The 15,594-nt window shown below is 41.2% G+C and overlaps 2 protein-coding genes across 2 annotated transcripts in view; one reads left to right on the top strand and one right to left on the bottom strand.

Annotated features, from left to right (window-relative positions):
* LOC308087416 (gamma-aminobutyric acid receptor subunit beta-3-like) overlaps window positions 1-5,201 on the bottom strand; it is a gene marked incomplete at both ends in the record, with an annotated part of 103,764 nt that extends 98,563 nt beyond the window's left edge. Inside the window, one exon of the mRNA XM_080431234.1 lies at window positions 5,107-5,201. Within this exon, the coding sequence (XP_080287360.1) occupies window positions 5,107-5,201 (95 nt within the window). The remainder of the gene's footprint in view (window positions 1-5,106) is intronic.
* The window catches only part of tprg1 (tumor protein p63 regulated 1), a 701,399-nt gene that overhangs the window by 545,627 nt on the left and 140,178 nt on the right, over window positions 1-15,594 (top strand). The window lies entirely within an intron of this gene.

Here is a 15,594-nt window from a genome sequence, read left to right on the forward strand (position 1 = left end):
TTACAGTAGGCTACTCTGTAATTAGGTTTGTAATTTTATTATTATAATGTCATGAATTTTCTTTTTTACTATGCCCATACTGCCTCTAAAGACAAAATCCATTGGGTTAGGGATATATATGTACATATACAAATGCATACATATCTATATCGTATATCTCTGTTGTTGGGCAGAAACCAGCTATCTCCAAAATGTTATTTTTTCAGGAAATGAAAAACCTGGATATAATGTTTTCAGGAAATGAAAAAAAAAACGTATATTTTTTTTAAACAAAGCAATACTACTACCTCATCAACGTTGGTATTGGGACTTTATATATTGTCAGATACTTGCATGTGTAATTATTGTTTCCGCCAGGCCGAAAGGAATGGCGAGAGAGTATGTTTTGCACCCTGTCTGTCCGTCCTTCCGTCCGTCCGTCATTCTGTCTGTGGACAGCTGTATGAACACATTTCTTGTCACATTGCTTTCCTCAGAAAACACTAGAATAGAAATAGAATGAATTGTTCAGGTAGCATGCTATGCATCCTATGTGTATAACGCATCATGAACATACTTATAAGGCATTATAATCTGCTCATAACCCTGTATAATCAGATTTATAAGAGCTCATAAATACTCATAATGCTTATAACCATAACACAATAAAAGGCATTTTATAATGACTTATAAGTATCAAGTGTTATAATACTTCATAATTGCTGCCAAATTGGAATGCGATGCATAGCAAGTGCTACCAATTGTTTTCATAACATTAGTGTCAGTGCTACTGTAAGTTTGATAAACAATTACACTGCATAGTTACTTTTAACAGACTACGGGGGGAAAACCCCTGCCTCGTTAAAGTTTGTTTATCTTCCGCTCTGAGTCTGCTGCAGCTCTGTGTGCCACGCAGGGGAGAGCGGGTGGAGTTAGCCGGTTTGGCCGACAGTTTGACAAACAAATGGAGTTAGCTGGTTTTGTCAGAAGCGCTTTTTTATACTTTTCATTGGTTCAATATTTTTTTAATCCACACATAGACGTGTTCAATAGCATTGATTTATGAAAAAAAAATTAAAAGCTGAAAAGTGGAGTTAGCTAGTTTCTGCCCGAAAGCGACAATATACTGTGTGTGTGTGTGTGTGTGTGTGTGTGTGTGTGTGTGTGTGTGTGTGTGTGTGTGTGTGTGTGTGTGTGTGTGTGTGTGTGTATGCATGCATGCATGCATATATATATATATATATATATATATATATATATATATATATATATATATATATATATATATACACTAGATACTGTAGATAGATAGATCTATAGATGGATGATCTACCTTTCTTTTAATAGACTAAGCCGTATTGCAGCTTTAATCCAATATGAATGAAAACGTCACAAATACTGTTTTCATCACAACAAACCAGTGTCTTCTTCAGCAAAGAGCAAATCAATGTCACTTATTTTCTATTTAACCCTCGCCCTTTTACACTGATGCCTCTATTTTTGCCTTATAAACACTCTCTCTCTCTCTCTCCCTGTCTGTCTGTCTGTGCTGTCTAATCGCTTTCTAAAGCACTCAGCGCTTTAACATCCAAGTTGAATGGAACAGAGTAATTGCAGGCCTGCGGGCGCATTCCCTGACGTAATATCATAATAGCGTTATACACATTAAGGGCACTGATCGCACTGACTGTAATTTCCTGATGTTTAAAAGAAAAAAAACGTGCTGCTCAGCGCTCATGTGCACGTCATCTCTCTCTCTCTGTATTCTCAGATGCCTATCCAGTGTCAGAGGTGGTCTACACGTGGACTCAGGGAGCTGCCAAATCCGTGGTGGTGGCAGAGGAGGGGTCGCGACTCAACCAGTACCACCTGATTGGCCAGACCGCTGGCACGGAGGACATCCTCACCAGCCGAGGTACGGTTATGCCTAAACTCGTTCCCAGCCTTTTGTCATCTCACAAGGAGAAAAACCTGGTAAAGAAGTCTATAGGGTGGGACTTCCATTGTATGAACTTCCCCTGGAAGCTGTCGTCTTCGACCAATCACAACACGATTGTCATGCCTTTGGAATGTGCACAGATCTGCGGAGCATCAACGTAACTTCCTTGGGCAGTACTTCCTAGAGACTTATAGTAGCTGTTGTTGCACAGCGTAGGTTATGCCCGACCACAGAGTGTGTCCATTCCTCTCGTGTCAGGTTCTCAGTGCAGTTATTACCTCTTACAGGAGAACTATACAGCAGGGGTGGGGAGCCTTTTCCAACCCAGTACCAGACAGTGAAGTCTTATCATAGGCTCCGAATTAGAATAATACAAGCATAGACTAAGTCAATAATTTAACCACTTTTCACCTGTCATCCCTATTTTGGGCATGTCATTAGGCAAAAAAATTCAAAATCCAAAAATTGGCTAATGGGAGGGCTGGCTTGCAGGCGGGCGGGCGGACGGGCGGACCACGTCATCACGCTCATGTCACTATGACTCAGCCATAACCATTATGAGGAGTTCCCAATGCTACGCCCAAATATGAAGTGTGTTGTCTAACCTCAATGTGTTGTCATGGCATCAGGCGCAAACAAATCAGTCAGCTCCATATATGGAGCTTTAGAACAATCACTACCATATAGAGTTTGGGTTGATAGTCATGACCAAATATGGCACCGGCCGGCTGGCGGACCACAACAACAGAACGGTGTTCAGGTAGTGGCCCAAACCTCTAGTATTTCAAAAAATATCTCTACAACATACATGGGCAACAGGCGGCCCGGGGGCCACATGCGGTCCCACCTTCACTTAATGCGGCCCACAGGTTAATATCTGAATACTGATATATTATTGATTTCAGTTACAATTCCAAACATGCAAACATGACCCGCTTTAATTACTTCAGTCTATATTAGTAGCTTATTGACTAGTATTGATATTCTATTGTCTTTTTTATGTCCAATGTATTTGTATTTAAGTTCATAAAGTTAACATAAGTATAACTAACTTTGAAATTAAACAAAAATGTTACTTTTCAGGATTCCAATTCAAAAATATCAAAAAAGAATTCAGGATTCCAATAAAAAAAAAGAAATAGCAGATCTACAAGCTACGAGCTTATAGATCGGCTATTTTTGCTACTTTTGTGACAGAATGGCGAAGTACGGCATTCATTTACGAAAAAAGTTAAAATACGCAGATAAGAGGTGTCTGCTCGACATACAGTATGCAATGTGGCCCTCTGGAGTGAGTGTGGAAATATAGTGGCCCTCTCCATCATCAAAGTTGCCCACCCCTGCTCTACAAGCTTGTTTGGTTGTATATCGGCTATTTTCACTATTCCTCCTACGACGAACTACAGCATGTAGGGCTTTACTTGTTAACTCTTTGACTGCCAATGACGAGATTTCTCGTCATATTTTGCTAATAGACTACCAATGTTGTTTTCAGTGGTTTTACGCTAGATGGCGCTGTTCGCTAACACATGAGTGACCATTTCATTCTCAGTCACACAGATCCAGGAGATCACGTGATCGCAAGACCTCCTCCACCATTCACTTCCTTGTTATTCAATTTGGAAAAACGCCTTTTTCTCGCCTCCCTGGATTTCCTCTCCATTTTTTACGAGACATGCTTACAGCGATATTTATCGGCCAATAACAAGCGAACGGGGGGTCGCGAGCAATGTTTTATTTCTGGCAGTCAGAAAGAGTTAATAATAAAAACCCAACAAAGAATGAGTGAATAATACAGGTATGAAATTCAGACTATCCGGGGTGAAAAGTGTTATGTACACACAATAATGGCTAATAAAGGCTGTTTTTGATCAACTCAACTGATCACCTCACTAGCCCACTTTGATCACCTGATAGATCAAAAAGAGGCGGTTTGCCTACACCTGCTATATAGCAACCCAGACTATCAGCACCTCAGAGGCGGCCCGGTGTGCCCCCAGTACCATCCTTTAGCTCGGCGGCATTGTTATTGTGCTGTGTGTCACCTAAAGCTGGTGTGAGGAGAATGTTTTTTTAAATCAAGCTGTACGGAGACAACAAATGAATCGCAAGGATTTGAGAATGCCTCCCACACACAGCCAGCTGTCTCCAGGGCTGCTGAGGGAAGAGAGAGAGAGAGAGAGAGGGGGGGGGGGAGAGGGGGAGGGAGTTATGGGGGGGAAATCACTTATCCCTGGTCTGAGCCAATGGGTCTGCAGGGTTAATCCTTATGCAGGCCCATCAGTTGTGCTTTTACTGAGTGACGTCACCTGCCGTGGGATTGGCTGCTGTGGGAAGAGACACGTGGGGGAAGCCGTATATGTGTGTGTGTGTGTGTGTGTGAGTTTGTTTGGAGGGGGGAGCAGCATCTGCTTAATACTGTTATGTAAAGAGGTATGATAATACACTTTTGCTGCCTGTCAGAAGAGAGGTTATTATAGGGTGGGGTTTTTGCGTATAATGCTGATATGTTACTTTAACCCATATCTGCCAAGCAAAGATGTTGGCGTGGGATGGCGTATTAGCACTCAGCGTTTACAGCTGCTAAGTCCGTCTGTCCGCAGTGCCTTTTAAACGCAATCAGCTGCGGTCGATCTAAAGGTGTTCGCAGGGTCCTCCCCTGTGAACACGGCTCTGGAATGACGGTGAAGTCATCATCATTACGCTGAATAAAAATTCCCATCTGGCGTCAGCCTGAGACACACGTTGGCCATGATTCTGTCTACCATCTTATTCTAAACGCCCACCTGTAACCGTAACCCCTTCCCATGGCTTATGGGTCACAGAGGCCTCAATTAGCGTTGCTAATCTGAGGTGCAAACCCTCTTTACAGGGTCCAGAATAGCTCAGCCACAGCGGCCTTTAACCTGACAGGTTAAGCTGATGAGAATGAACATAATAGACAACAATGTTACACATTCTCAATTAAAAAAGAGAGAGAGGAGCAAACTGTGACATTTTATGGGCACAGGGCCTGCTTGGAATCCCGGGCCACAACTGAACCTTTAACAATATAGATATAATCTATAAACCGAGGCTTGTTTGAGTAATTCCAGAACTGCCGTGCAGTGCCAGCTCATGCAACCCTACAATGTAATACCTGAATAACTAAGGAAGCATGACCCCAGAAGTTCTCCCACTCTACTCACCAGTTGACCAACATAGCTGCGTTGTTCTCCGCGATGAACGGCAGCTCCCCGTAAACGCTCCAAACATAGAGCAATAAAATCCACCAAAACCGCATTGTCGCGCCTTCTCAGAATTCCATCCAGGTCCAAGCATAGACGGCAGTCAGTTGTCGTGAGCAGGGCTCCTCCTGTCGTCCCAGAGCCGTGGAGGCCCGCTGGGTACCAGTCATTGAAGCGCCCCTTTCACTGAAGACATTATGCCCTGGCTCTCTGGATCACACAGAACCTTTCCAAAAAGTTGTTCCTCCGGTCCCCCTCAGCCCCCCTCCACGCCAGGCATCTGTGCACCTGTCTGGGATCCCACCGCGGGTCAGAGGCTGTTTGTTTTGTAGTTCTAGCCGAGGAAGGATGTATGTCCCCAATCAAATGTGACCTAGCCCTGGAAGAGTGGGATGGAATGGTATGTGTGTGTGTGTATGTGTGTGTTGCAGAGAGAGAGAGAGACAGAGAGAGAGAGAGAGAGAGAGAGAGAGAGAGAGAGAGAGAGAGAGAGAGAGAGAGAGAGAGAGAGACAGAGAGAGAGAGACAGAGAGAGAGACAGAGAGAGAGACAGAGAGAGAGAGAGCTGCACGATGCAGATTGTGACAAGGGATTAGTGAGACACAAAAATCCGATTTTGCCAGGAGAAAGCAGCAGTCATCCGTGGATTTTCTATAGTTTATCAGACTCCACGGCTCGACAGGATTTTTTTTTTTTTAAAGCTTCAAATGCAATCTTCAGTTGGTCAATGGGATACAGATACAAAGAGACTCCCTCTCTCTTTTTCAACGATTTAGCTCAAGATGACACATATAAGCTACTGTCATTATGTGTACTTTTCGCTTTTGTGAAATATAAATTCATTTCGTCATGTATTGGTTTAGTATTTAATATTTAATCTCTTGATGTTAGTTAAATCATTTAGATAGATCTTATTTGTAATTTTCTGTATTTACATGACAGTAGGACAGTAGGACAGCTGAGAGGGAGGAACAGGAGGAAGAGCCTGTCAGGATTCATCTCTAAGCCAGCGGGGATACTGTAATGGCCGAGTTGTACTTGGTCGTGCGCCGTGTCACACACGAAAAATAGCGGATCTACAAGCTACTAAGTATAAATCACCCTTAAATTAATGTCTCAACCACCAGCACACAATCAACAGGCACAAATTACATTTTTGAAATTATAGTTAAATACTCTGGATTTTCATGTAATTCATTTTTCATTTAGCTTGTATGAACATGAAACAAGCTGCAACTTTGATCAAATTGTGTCCTCATACATGGATGCCTGCCTGTTTGTTTGAGACTTGGTTTAAAATCAGTACATGACAACCTTCTCTAATGTTATATTGAAGAGCATTGAGTATACCATTCTTAACAGTAAACAGCTTTGAGTACTGCTGTGACTATGTATTGTACTAGGACATTTTCGTATGGGGTGAATATACAACATCCCTGTTGTCGGCAAGCAGCGAGATATATGCACCCTCCTGTTCCCAAGTGGATTTTTTGGATTGTAGATCGGCTACTTTCGGACAGCTAATTTGTACATCAGCTTGTAGATCAGCTATTTTCATTGTTTGAGAGCTATTCTGATGTGTATGAAATATAATCTGAGCTATTGAAATTAAATGTATGTTATTGTGATTTGCTTTAATTGTTTGTGTTGTGTGTATTGTCACTAGTTGTCTCCGCCAGGCCGAAGGCATGGCGAGAGAGTATGTTTTACCCCTTGTCCGTCCGTCCGTGTGTCCGTGTGTGTGTCCGTGTGTCCGTCTGTCACCAGCTAATATCCGGCACCGTTGGCCCGGTCGCTCCGAAACTGTGCACACACACTCCCTGGATGCCAATTCAGAACTTCTGCCCCAAATCTTTCACATGGGCCTGTTATAGCGCCACCAGGAGGCCGATTTGTGCAAAACCCATTTTTTTTATATTACTCCTACAAATTTTATCCAAACGTCATGCAAATCAGTACACAGTATCACTATAGTCATGTGATCAACACGGATCTGTCCAATTTCCCATATTCTATCCTCATTGCCTAAGGTTGGCTTCCAAAGTTTGCAGGATTGGTCCGTTTTGAACAAAAAGCCTCAAAGTATACACACAGCTTGCGATTTCCGTGAAATTTCACACGCACATTCCCATTAGGCCGAGGAAGAAATGCCACCCTTCTCACATTGGCCTGTTATAGCGCCACCAGCAGGTCTAATTTAGCAAAACACATTTTTGGAACAAAATGCCTCAAATCATGAATGCAGTGTCAATGCAAGAATAAATGGCACGGTTGGCACCCTTTTCACATTGGCCTATTATAGCGCCACCAGGAGGCCAGAATAACGTACCTGACCTGGCGGAGACCTGTGCTCCGAGGAGCACTTTTTCTAGTTATATATGTAATGCAGGCCTAGTTGAAACTAAATGTATGCTACTCCTGAGGTTAGAAGCACTGCTAAGATGTTCTTATTGTAATAGTAAACAACAGATAACAGTCAGATCTGACCCTAATCTTAACCCCTAAACCTAACCATAAACCTAAACGTTGAAATGCAACGTACCTAAAAAATTGAAGTTTTTGTGGTCCAGAAACGTTGTCATTGAACGTTTCTGTAGAAACAACGTTTCCTCTGGCGATAGGGTTGACATATTACTGGGCATTTTTGCCTGGTAATGATATATAACTATAATGACATCCCAGCATGACGTGTTGTAAGCTTGTAGATAACCAAATGTCATCACACTCACCTCACCTCTCTGCATGATGTGTTCCCACAGGTCAGTACACTGTAATGATGTGTCACTTCTACCTGAAGAGGAAGATCGGATATTTTGTGATCCAGACATACATGCCCTGCTTCATGACCGTGATCCTATCTCAAGTTTCTTTTTGGCTCAACCGGGAGTCCGTGCCGGCACGAACTGTCTTTGGTGAGTTTTAATCACACTAGCTATACATTAAAATCCTGAGTGTAATTTTTTTACTCTTGAATTATATTACCACTCAAGGATTTTGCTTTGCAGTAATACTGTTACTAATAATAGGGTGAGTACAGCAATTTGCAATGGTCCTGGTTTTCAAGACACTCAAGGGACCAGTGCCCACAACGGGCGGGGTACCTGCGGTCGGATACCCGTCGGGTACCCGCGTTTTAAGAAGAGTAGGGAGTAGAAGAGTAGGGAGACTACCTGGATATGTATGAGTTATATTATAGTAACATACTTTAACATACAGATCGATCAAAATAATATTTTATTCACTAAAACAAGTTCCAGATTGCAGCCTTAAAAAACATTTATTGCCATGCATAAAGTGCATGATATTGATACAAGGAAGCGGCTAAATCTAGAGTGTGACCCCCCCCCCCCTCTCCTGCAGTATGTTGTGAATGAAAAGAAATGGCATAAAAAATGATGTAGTGATATACTGTATATTCCACAGCTTACAGCTGTTCATTAAAGTCTGAGTACTGAAACTGCTGAAACCGCTCTCCTCCTCCAGGTGTGACTACAGTGCTGACTATGACCACGCTCAGCATCAGCGCTCGCAACTCCTTGCCTAAAGTGGCTTACGCCACCGCCATGGACTGGTTCATTGCTGTCTGCTATGCCTTCGTCTTCTCAGCTCTAATCGAGTTTGCGACGGTCAACTACTTCACCAAGCGGAGCTGGGCCTGGGATGGGAAAAAAGCAATGGAGGCCCAACAACCCAAGGTGTGTTTCTATGTACATGCATGGTCTTCACAAGTAGAGATGAGAAGTACCCTCCCATGTGGGGACAATCGCTATAGCTGTCACTACTACAAAGGGCTACTTTAGGATCCAGGACTAGGGATAGAATTAAAAGCCCAATGTGTAATTGTTTTGAACATATTTCGTCTTACATTCTCTCTTCTTAAAGAGTTTGATTTGTAAATGGACACTCTAATGTTTACATTATTTCCCAACACATACAAAATACAGCAAATAGATATTTAAAAGACAAATCTCCTTTCCTCCGCAAATACGTCTAAAAGCTCCGCTAGTGGCCCCTAGAGGTCGTTCTACTCCTTACACCAAACTGGACCAACGTGGTCTGAACCAACTGTGGCTGGAAAAAAAATAAGGAATGACTATCAGCGCCAGAATGCCTTTAAAGCGGACAGCAACTCAAAAATTATGGCCTAAGGTTGGCACAACATCAAAGGCCATGGTGTCTCCAAAACCAACATGATTCATCCTGCAATCTACAATCAGATTATGAGACATCTTGTGTGCAAAGTTAAGATTTTTGCTACAGGGTGGCACTAGACAAAAATCGTGTCTCTCTAATGGTTAGGGTTCATCCCCCGGGGAGCCTGAACGGTGCTCAGTAGTTTCATGGCAGTCCATCCATTCGATTTTAGGATATCTTGTGTCCAAGTGGAAGTTTTAGCCTACTCGTGCCATTAGAGGAAAGGCCATGTATGTGGTCACCAAAACCAGTAGGTTTCATCCTGCAATCTGTTACCAGATTTTGTTGTGTGCAAAAAGGTCATTGGGTCACTCAAGTTTTGGGTGGAAATGTTGGCCTAAGAGTGGCGCTAGAGGAAAGGTCATGGGCTCACCAGAATCAATAGTGGTCATCCTCCAGGGAACATGAAAGTACGTACATCTTTTTTCGAGATATCATCAAAAAAACCATCTGTTGTCTATAGTGTTAAGGGCTGTCCATACCAAGAACGATAACTATAATTAAAACTATAATGATGATGATGTGAGCATCTGATGAACAATAAACTGTAATCAGTTATGCCAAGCATGCTCCAGCTGAGTCGGAGCCCCAAATGGATATTGATTACTGCTATATGTTGCACAGAAAAAGAAAAACAGAAAACCTCTATCCATGGACAATATAACATATGGTAGACTGGTCTCCAAGTACTAATGGGAATAATGGGAACTGCAAGTACTCTGACAATGGGCACAACATGGGGGCATTGCATAACTGAAGGGGCACGCGTTAACGGACATCGTTCCCAACGGGCATTGTACCCAATGGGCATCAGCCTAGTTAGTTAATAAGAATAATGATAAATAAAAGCTAAATATTGTGAATTATCTATCTGCTTTTTCTGACCACAAAAACTATTTACGTTGCTGCCTCCCAGCACGGCAAATTGGCTGCTGTCCCCGGGGACTGATGCAATATAATGTATATAATATATGCAATATACTGTATGGATAATCCAGCCTAGGTTATTATTATTTTTATTCTTATTTTAGCCTCACTCAGTAATGTCACCTTCCATGTTGAACTGAATCAGCAACACTTTTATTGTCAGATAAATACATTTGCATGTACAGGATGATTGGGACTTTTAACCACTTAAACCCTCTAGACTTGGACATGAGTTGGCTCTGTACTTTTGGTGTACATTTTCCTTCTACACCAAATCGCTTCGCTAAAAATAGCTAATGTTCTCCCCAGAATATGAATTCTGAAGTTGGAGAGAGTTATTAAATGTAGTGAAGAAAAAAAGTCCCTGAAGTTTGTGTTGAACTTGTGGAGTTGGTGAGACTCCCGGCCATACGTGATCTAAATGGAGATAGACATCAGGTATGCTGAAGCACCGAAATGGAGCTGGATCAATAGAGGAGCTATTCATCCTGCCAGCGTCATCACGACACTCTGCCAGTTCATTATCGGCCATGTGCATCAATGCTCACCTTAGTTATTCAGTGGCCAGGGTGTATCTTGCTTTGCTGTGTGTGTGTGTGTGTGTGTGTGTGTGTGTGTGTGTGTGTGTGTGTGTGTGTGCGTGTGCGTGTGCGTGTGCGTGTGCGTGTGCGTGTGCGTGTGCGTGTGTGTGTGCGTGTGCGTGTGTGTGTGTGTGTGTGTGTGTGTGGTCCATGTTGAAATACTTTTTTATTATCCAGCAATAACAGAGAGTCATTATTACTTTGATAACACTACTACCAAATTTTCATTTTAGTGTTAAAGTTTCATGTATGCAAAGATGAGCACATCTTTAAATAAATGAATACACCTTTGGGCAATTAAGTGATGGGGTGACATTGGCTAAGCTATCTGTAGCAAGCAAATAGTTTATCTAGGAAATAGCTGGCTTTTGCATATTTTTTGTTGCTTGGTTTAGTTGCTTATCTTGCAGCCCTGGAATGTGCTCATTTGGTCCAATTTTGCTATATGTTTTCCCAATGGTGTCATTAAAATGTTTAGTCAGTGGCCTTTGCCTACCCGGGTAACTTCATAAATCAAAATTATGTATGTAAGAGCTTCACTCACACTCCTTCCTTGCTCTGCGTTTTATAACAAGCATACATTCAGCTGTCTAGGTACCAGCACTGATGGAGAAGTGAAGTTGAGCCTTTGTTATTTCATAGCAAGACAAATGCATCCGCACTGAGACACAGTATTTGATTCATTTTCAGAAGAATGGCTCGACTTCCACTTAACCAGTCATACCACCAGAACAGAACAGAGATTACATCAAAATAAGAAGGAAGGAATAGGTTTCACTTGACAGATAATCCCACACAACTGAACTAGGCATGTTTTCATAAACATGTGGAATAAAGAACCAATTTGAATGATAGCTAGCTACAGGTTATTGTGAACTAATGCCACCGTAGAATTGTCTCCTGGTTTATTGCAAGATGCAGTTAGAACTACCTGTTTTAATATGTGAAATAGATAAACACATTTTTAAACCGGTTTGTTGCAGGGCCTTAACCCCTTGCACCCTAGCATCCCTGTTCTGGGGTGAACATTCGGCAAAAATAGCAGATCTACAAGCTCACAATGCGTCAGTATATCTATCTAACAATATATCTCATAATCACATTGACAGATTGCAGGATGAACCCTACTGATATTTATGACCCCATGGCCTTTCCTCTGGCGCAGCCCTTTGGCCAAAATTACCTCTAGGTGCTGGTAGCAGGGCTTTTATCTGAATTGCATAATTGATCAATGCCTTTCTCTTATACCACAGAAAAAGGACCGTCTGGCTAAGAAGCCAAACAACGCCTGTTCAGCTGGAGTGAATTACGCACCCAACCTTTCCAAGGATTCTTCCATCTCCACCATTTCAAACAGTACATCCGTTCAACTCAAACCCTCAGAAACCAAGCCCCCAGAACCCAAAAAGACTTACAACAGTGTGAGCAAGATCGATAAGATGGCCAGGATAGTGTTCCCGGTTCTCTTTGGAACGTTCAACCTGGTCTACTGGGCCACTTATCTCAACAGGGAGCCAGTTATCAAACCTACCATGTAAACCTCCATAGCCATCCCTCTGACGCCCTACTTCAGGTGTTTAATAACTGGAACAAAATCCAAAACCAATACCAAGCACCTAATCCTTATTCTTACCATCGGTTAGTGGATTTATTTTGTTTTTTTCTTTTAGTTTCTATTTCATTGCATTACATCGCATGTTCATAGCTTTAGAAAAAAAAGAAATATTGCCATGTTTGCCTTGCCTTTCTACTTGTACGATAATCTACTACTTTCTTTACAGCCAGTTAAATTATTTCAGTCTCATTGTAGAATTCCAATCACTGATTAGTTTCTGCCACTAATTCTAAAGAAACATTTAGCATTTGGCATCTATATATTTTTTCCGTGGTCCAGGTGGCATTGAGAAGTGCAGCAAGGCCAAATGCTATGCAAAACATTTCTACTGTGTTATTACTCTAAAGCCTGATTTATCCATAGTTGTCAGTGTCTCTGGCCAAAAATAGCTACACACTCACAACGTGCCACGATGCAACATGTTGTGAGCTTGTAGATCAGCTGTTTTCAGTGTGCGACGTGGCACACAACCAAGTATAAATCAGGCATATGTGTGCTTTTATCTTTGGAAACTCTTGCTTTGTACAAACGGGTCATGCGTTCTGATGTGCGAGGCTCAGCCCAGGCACACGGAACCTTGTTGTTTGTCAAAAGCAGAAGAATAGCCATGCTAAATGTGTTGCCTTCAGAGTGACAACTCATTATGAACGCACTGAAACCTCCCGCAATTACCTTTTTCAAAAGCGAGTGTTTAGAATTGTCATTGAATATAATTTAATGTGATGTGTAGAGAATTTCATTTTGTGATAGTGGCAGCTTTTGTTTTCAGGTTACTGAGAATCCTGTATGTATGTACTGTATGTGTGGTTGCAGTTTAGGACTCTCGTATACATAATGCCCTGCTTTTAAACAAGCACCATAAAACAAGTAAGATTAGCTTCTATGTTATGCAGAAAAAGCAACATGTTACTGTAGTCTAGCGCTTAAGTGACTGGATGTTACAGAGAGATAACGCAGAATAGCTTGAGCTTCAGCGGTTTTCACAGAATATGCTTTTTCCTCTACATTTTTGGCTTTTTAAGTAACTCGGTTTATGTTTTTTATAAGCTTTGATGATACATTATTCTTGATGAACATTTTGATGCTTTTGAACAAGATAACTTTTTTGTTATGAAGTAGGTTAGTTGCTGTTGTATCTGTGAACATACTGAAAAGAAGCTCTACCTAAATGAAGAGGTATCGAGTTTTTTTCTTTTCTTTTTTCTTTTTTAACTACAATGACCAGGCTGTTTTGGGGAATTTTGGAAATTATCGTTTTCATTATATTGAAATCTCATCATCTTTTTGTTATTTTTAGTTTTTCAAATGTTCCAGGCAAAAACAAGATCCAAAAGTCATTAGAAATTAAAATAAAAACTTCAGTGATCCTCAGTGTTTATGTATCCCTTTGTAACTCCGAGAGTGCCATTTGTACACTCTCAGAGTTAGATGTAATGTCTTTACACACTGGGAGCGAGACAAATAAACGATCGGGAAAGCATTGGCGAACATTTCTGCAAATTAATCGCACAAAAGAAAAATGCTAGTGATGTGTAAGGACCTTAAGATTTTACTGTGTGGACACAAGTGCAGCTTTTTATATGATACATTTCACAAAGACCTCGTTACGGTTTGCAGAATACACCGTACAGAAGGGTTAGTTTGCACAAGTTTCACACAATTTAACCGTGAGATCCTATTGTATTGTCCCAGCGAGGACATCGGTTAGACGTTTAGAACAGGGCTGGAATGAAACTGAAACATGGTCTACAGTCTGTTTTAGTGTGTGAGTGTTGACTCTTAATAAGGTCATGGATCACCTCAATTGTATTATTACATTCAAGGGAATTTATGTACAGTACAGCTGTTCTTTAATGCAAATGTCTGAAGCAATAAATACATGCTGGTCTAGATAATGACTTCTATCTGTGATAGCCTATAATTTCACCCTCAAGTTCTTGTCTTTTTTTTAGCTGGGTTTATTACCATAAGTTGATATTTTGCCAGTATTTTTTTCTGTATCTAGCCCTATATTCTGTGACACATTTCACTTGTAATTGGTTGGAATATAATAAATGCACCGCCCCTTCCTCTTGGGAATACAGCACTTTCTTATTGTATTTTTTATATTCATCTTTCATTATACAGTATATAGATCTTGTTGGAAATGGCCTTTGCAGAAGACCAATTCTGGGACATTGTATATAAAAAGCTGAGGTTAAGCATTTTTTAAAGTGCGTGTATACACAGTCTTTACAAATGACTACTGCTGAGTAACGGTAAAGCATCACATACCTGTCGTCTAAAAACATTCCTGAGGTTTCTGAGGGAGAACAAGCTTTGTTGCTCCACATTATGAGGGTCACAAACGAATTGGCAATGATCAAGGCTTTTATTAATTGACAAATAAAATGGACATACTGTAACTTTATTAATATTTAATTACATTTTTGATTTAGATAGATTGATAGATGGATAGATGGATAGATGGAAAGATGGAAAGATGGATAGATAGATAGATAGATAGATAGATAGATAGATAGATAGAGATAGATAGATAGATAGATAGATAGATAGATAGATAGATAGATAGATAGTGTTTCTATAAATACCTCTTGCTATTTGTAAAACAGGCACCATGTGCAGTTATTCCTTTGATTATAAACACACATTCGGTGGGGGTTTGTAGCTGTGACATCTGGCTCACATCTGTTTGTGGAGGATTTAGCTCCACTTAAGTTGCTTTTTCCATTCGGCATGACGATACTCCGCTCCAATTTAAGCTGTCACTGATGGCAGGGGCTGACTGCAATCACATTGTACATGTATTTCCATACACCCTGAGAAGCTCAGAGCAACTCGTGTTCTCTCCACACATGGACAGTGCTCTTAACATCCCACCATCAGAATGATCATCACACCACTTCCAGTGTAGGCTACTCTCCCATGACCTTTGTACACATATTTGCCCGTCCGTCTTTACCTCCAGATGCAGCCCAATTACCCTATTCTGGGCATGTCATAATAGGCGAACACACAACAAAGTATATCGGGTTTAAGTGATTAAAAATAACAGAGTATACTTTGTGGTACAGATGAGTACACTGAGTACGACATAGCCCAGAGAAACTGAAAAAGCTGAATGACAAGTTT

The sequence above is a fragment of the Gymnoscopelus braueri genome, assembly GCF_963280865.1.
Source record: "Gymnoscopelus braueri genome assembly, chromosome: 6".
Lineage (NCBI taxonomy): Eukaryota > Metazoa > Chordata > Actinopteri > Myctophiformes > Myctophidae > Gymnoscopelus > Gymnoscopelus braueri.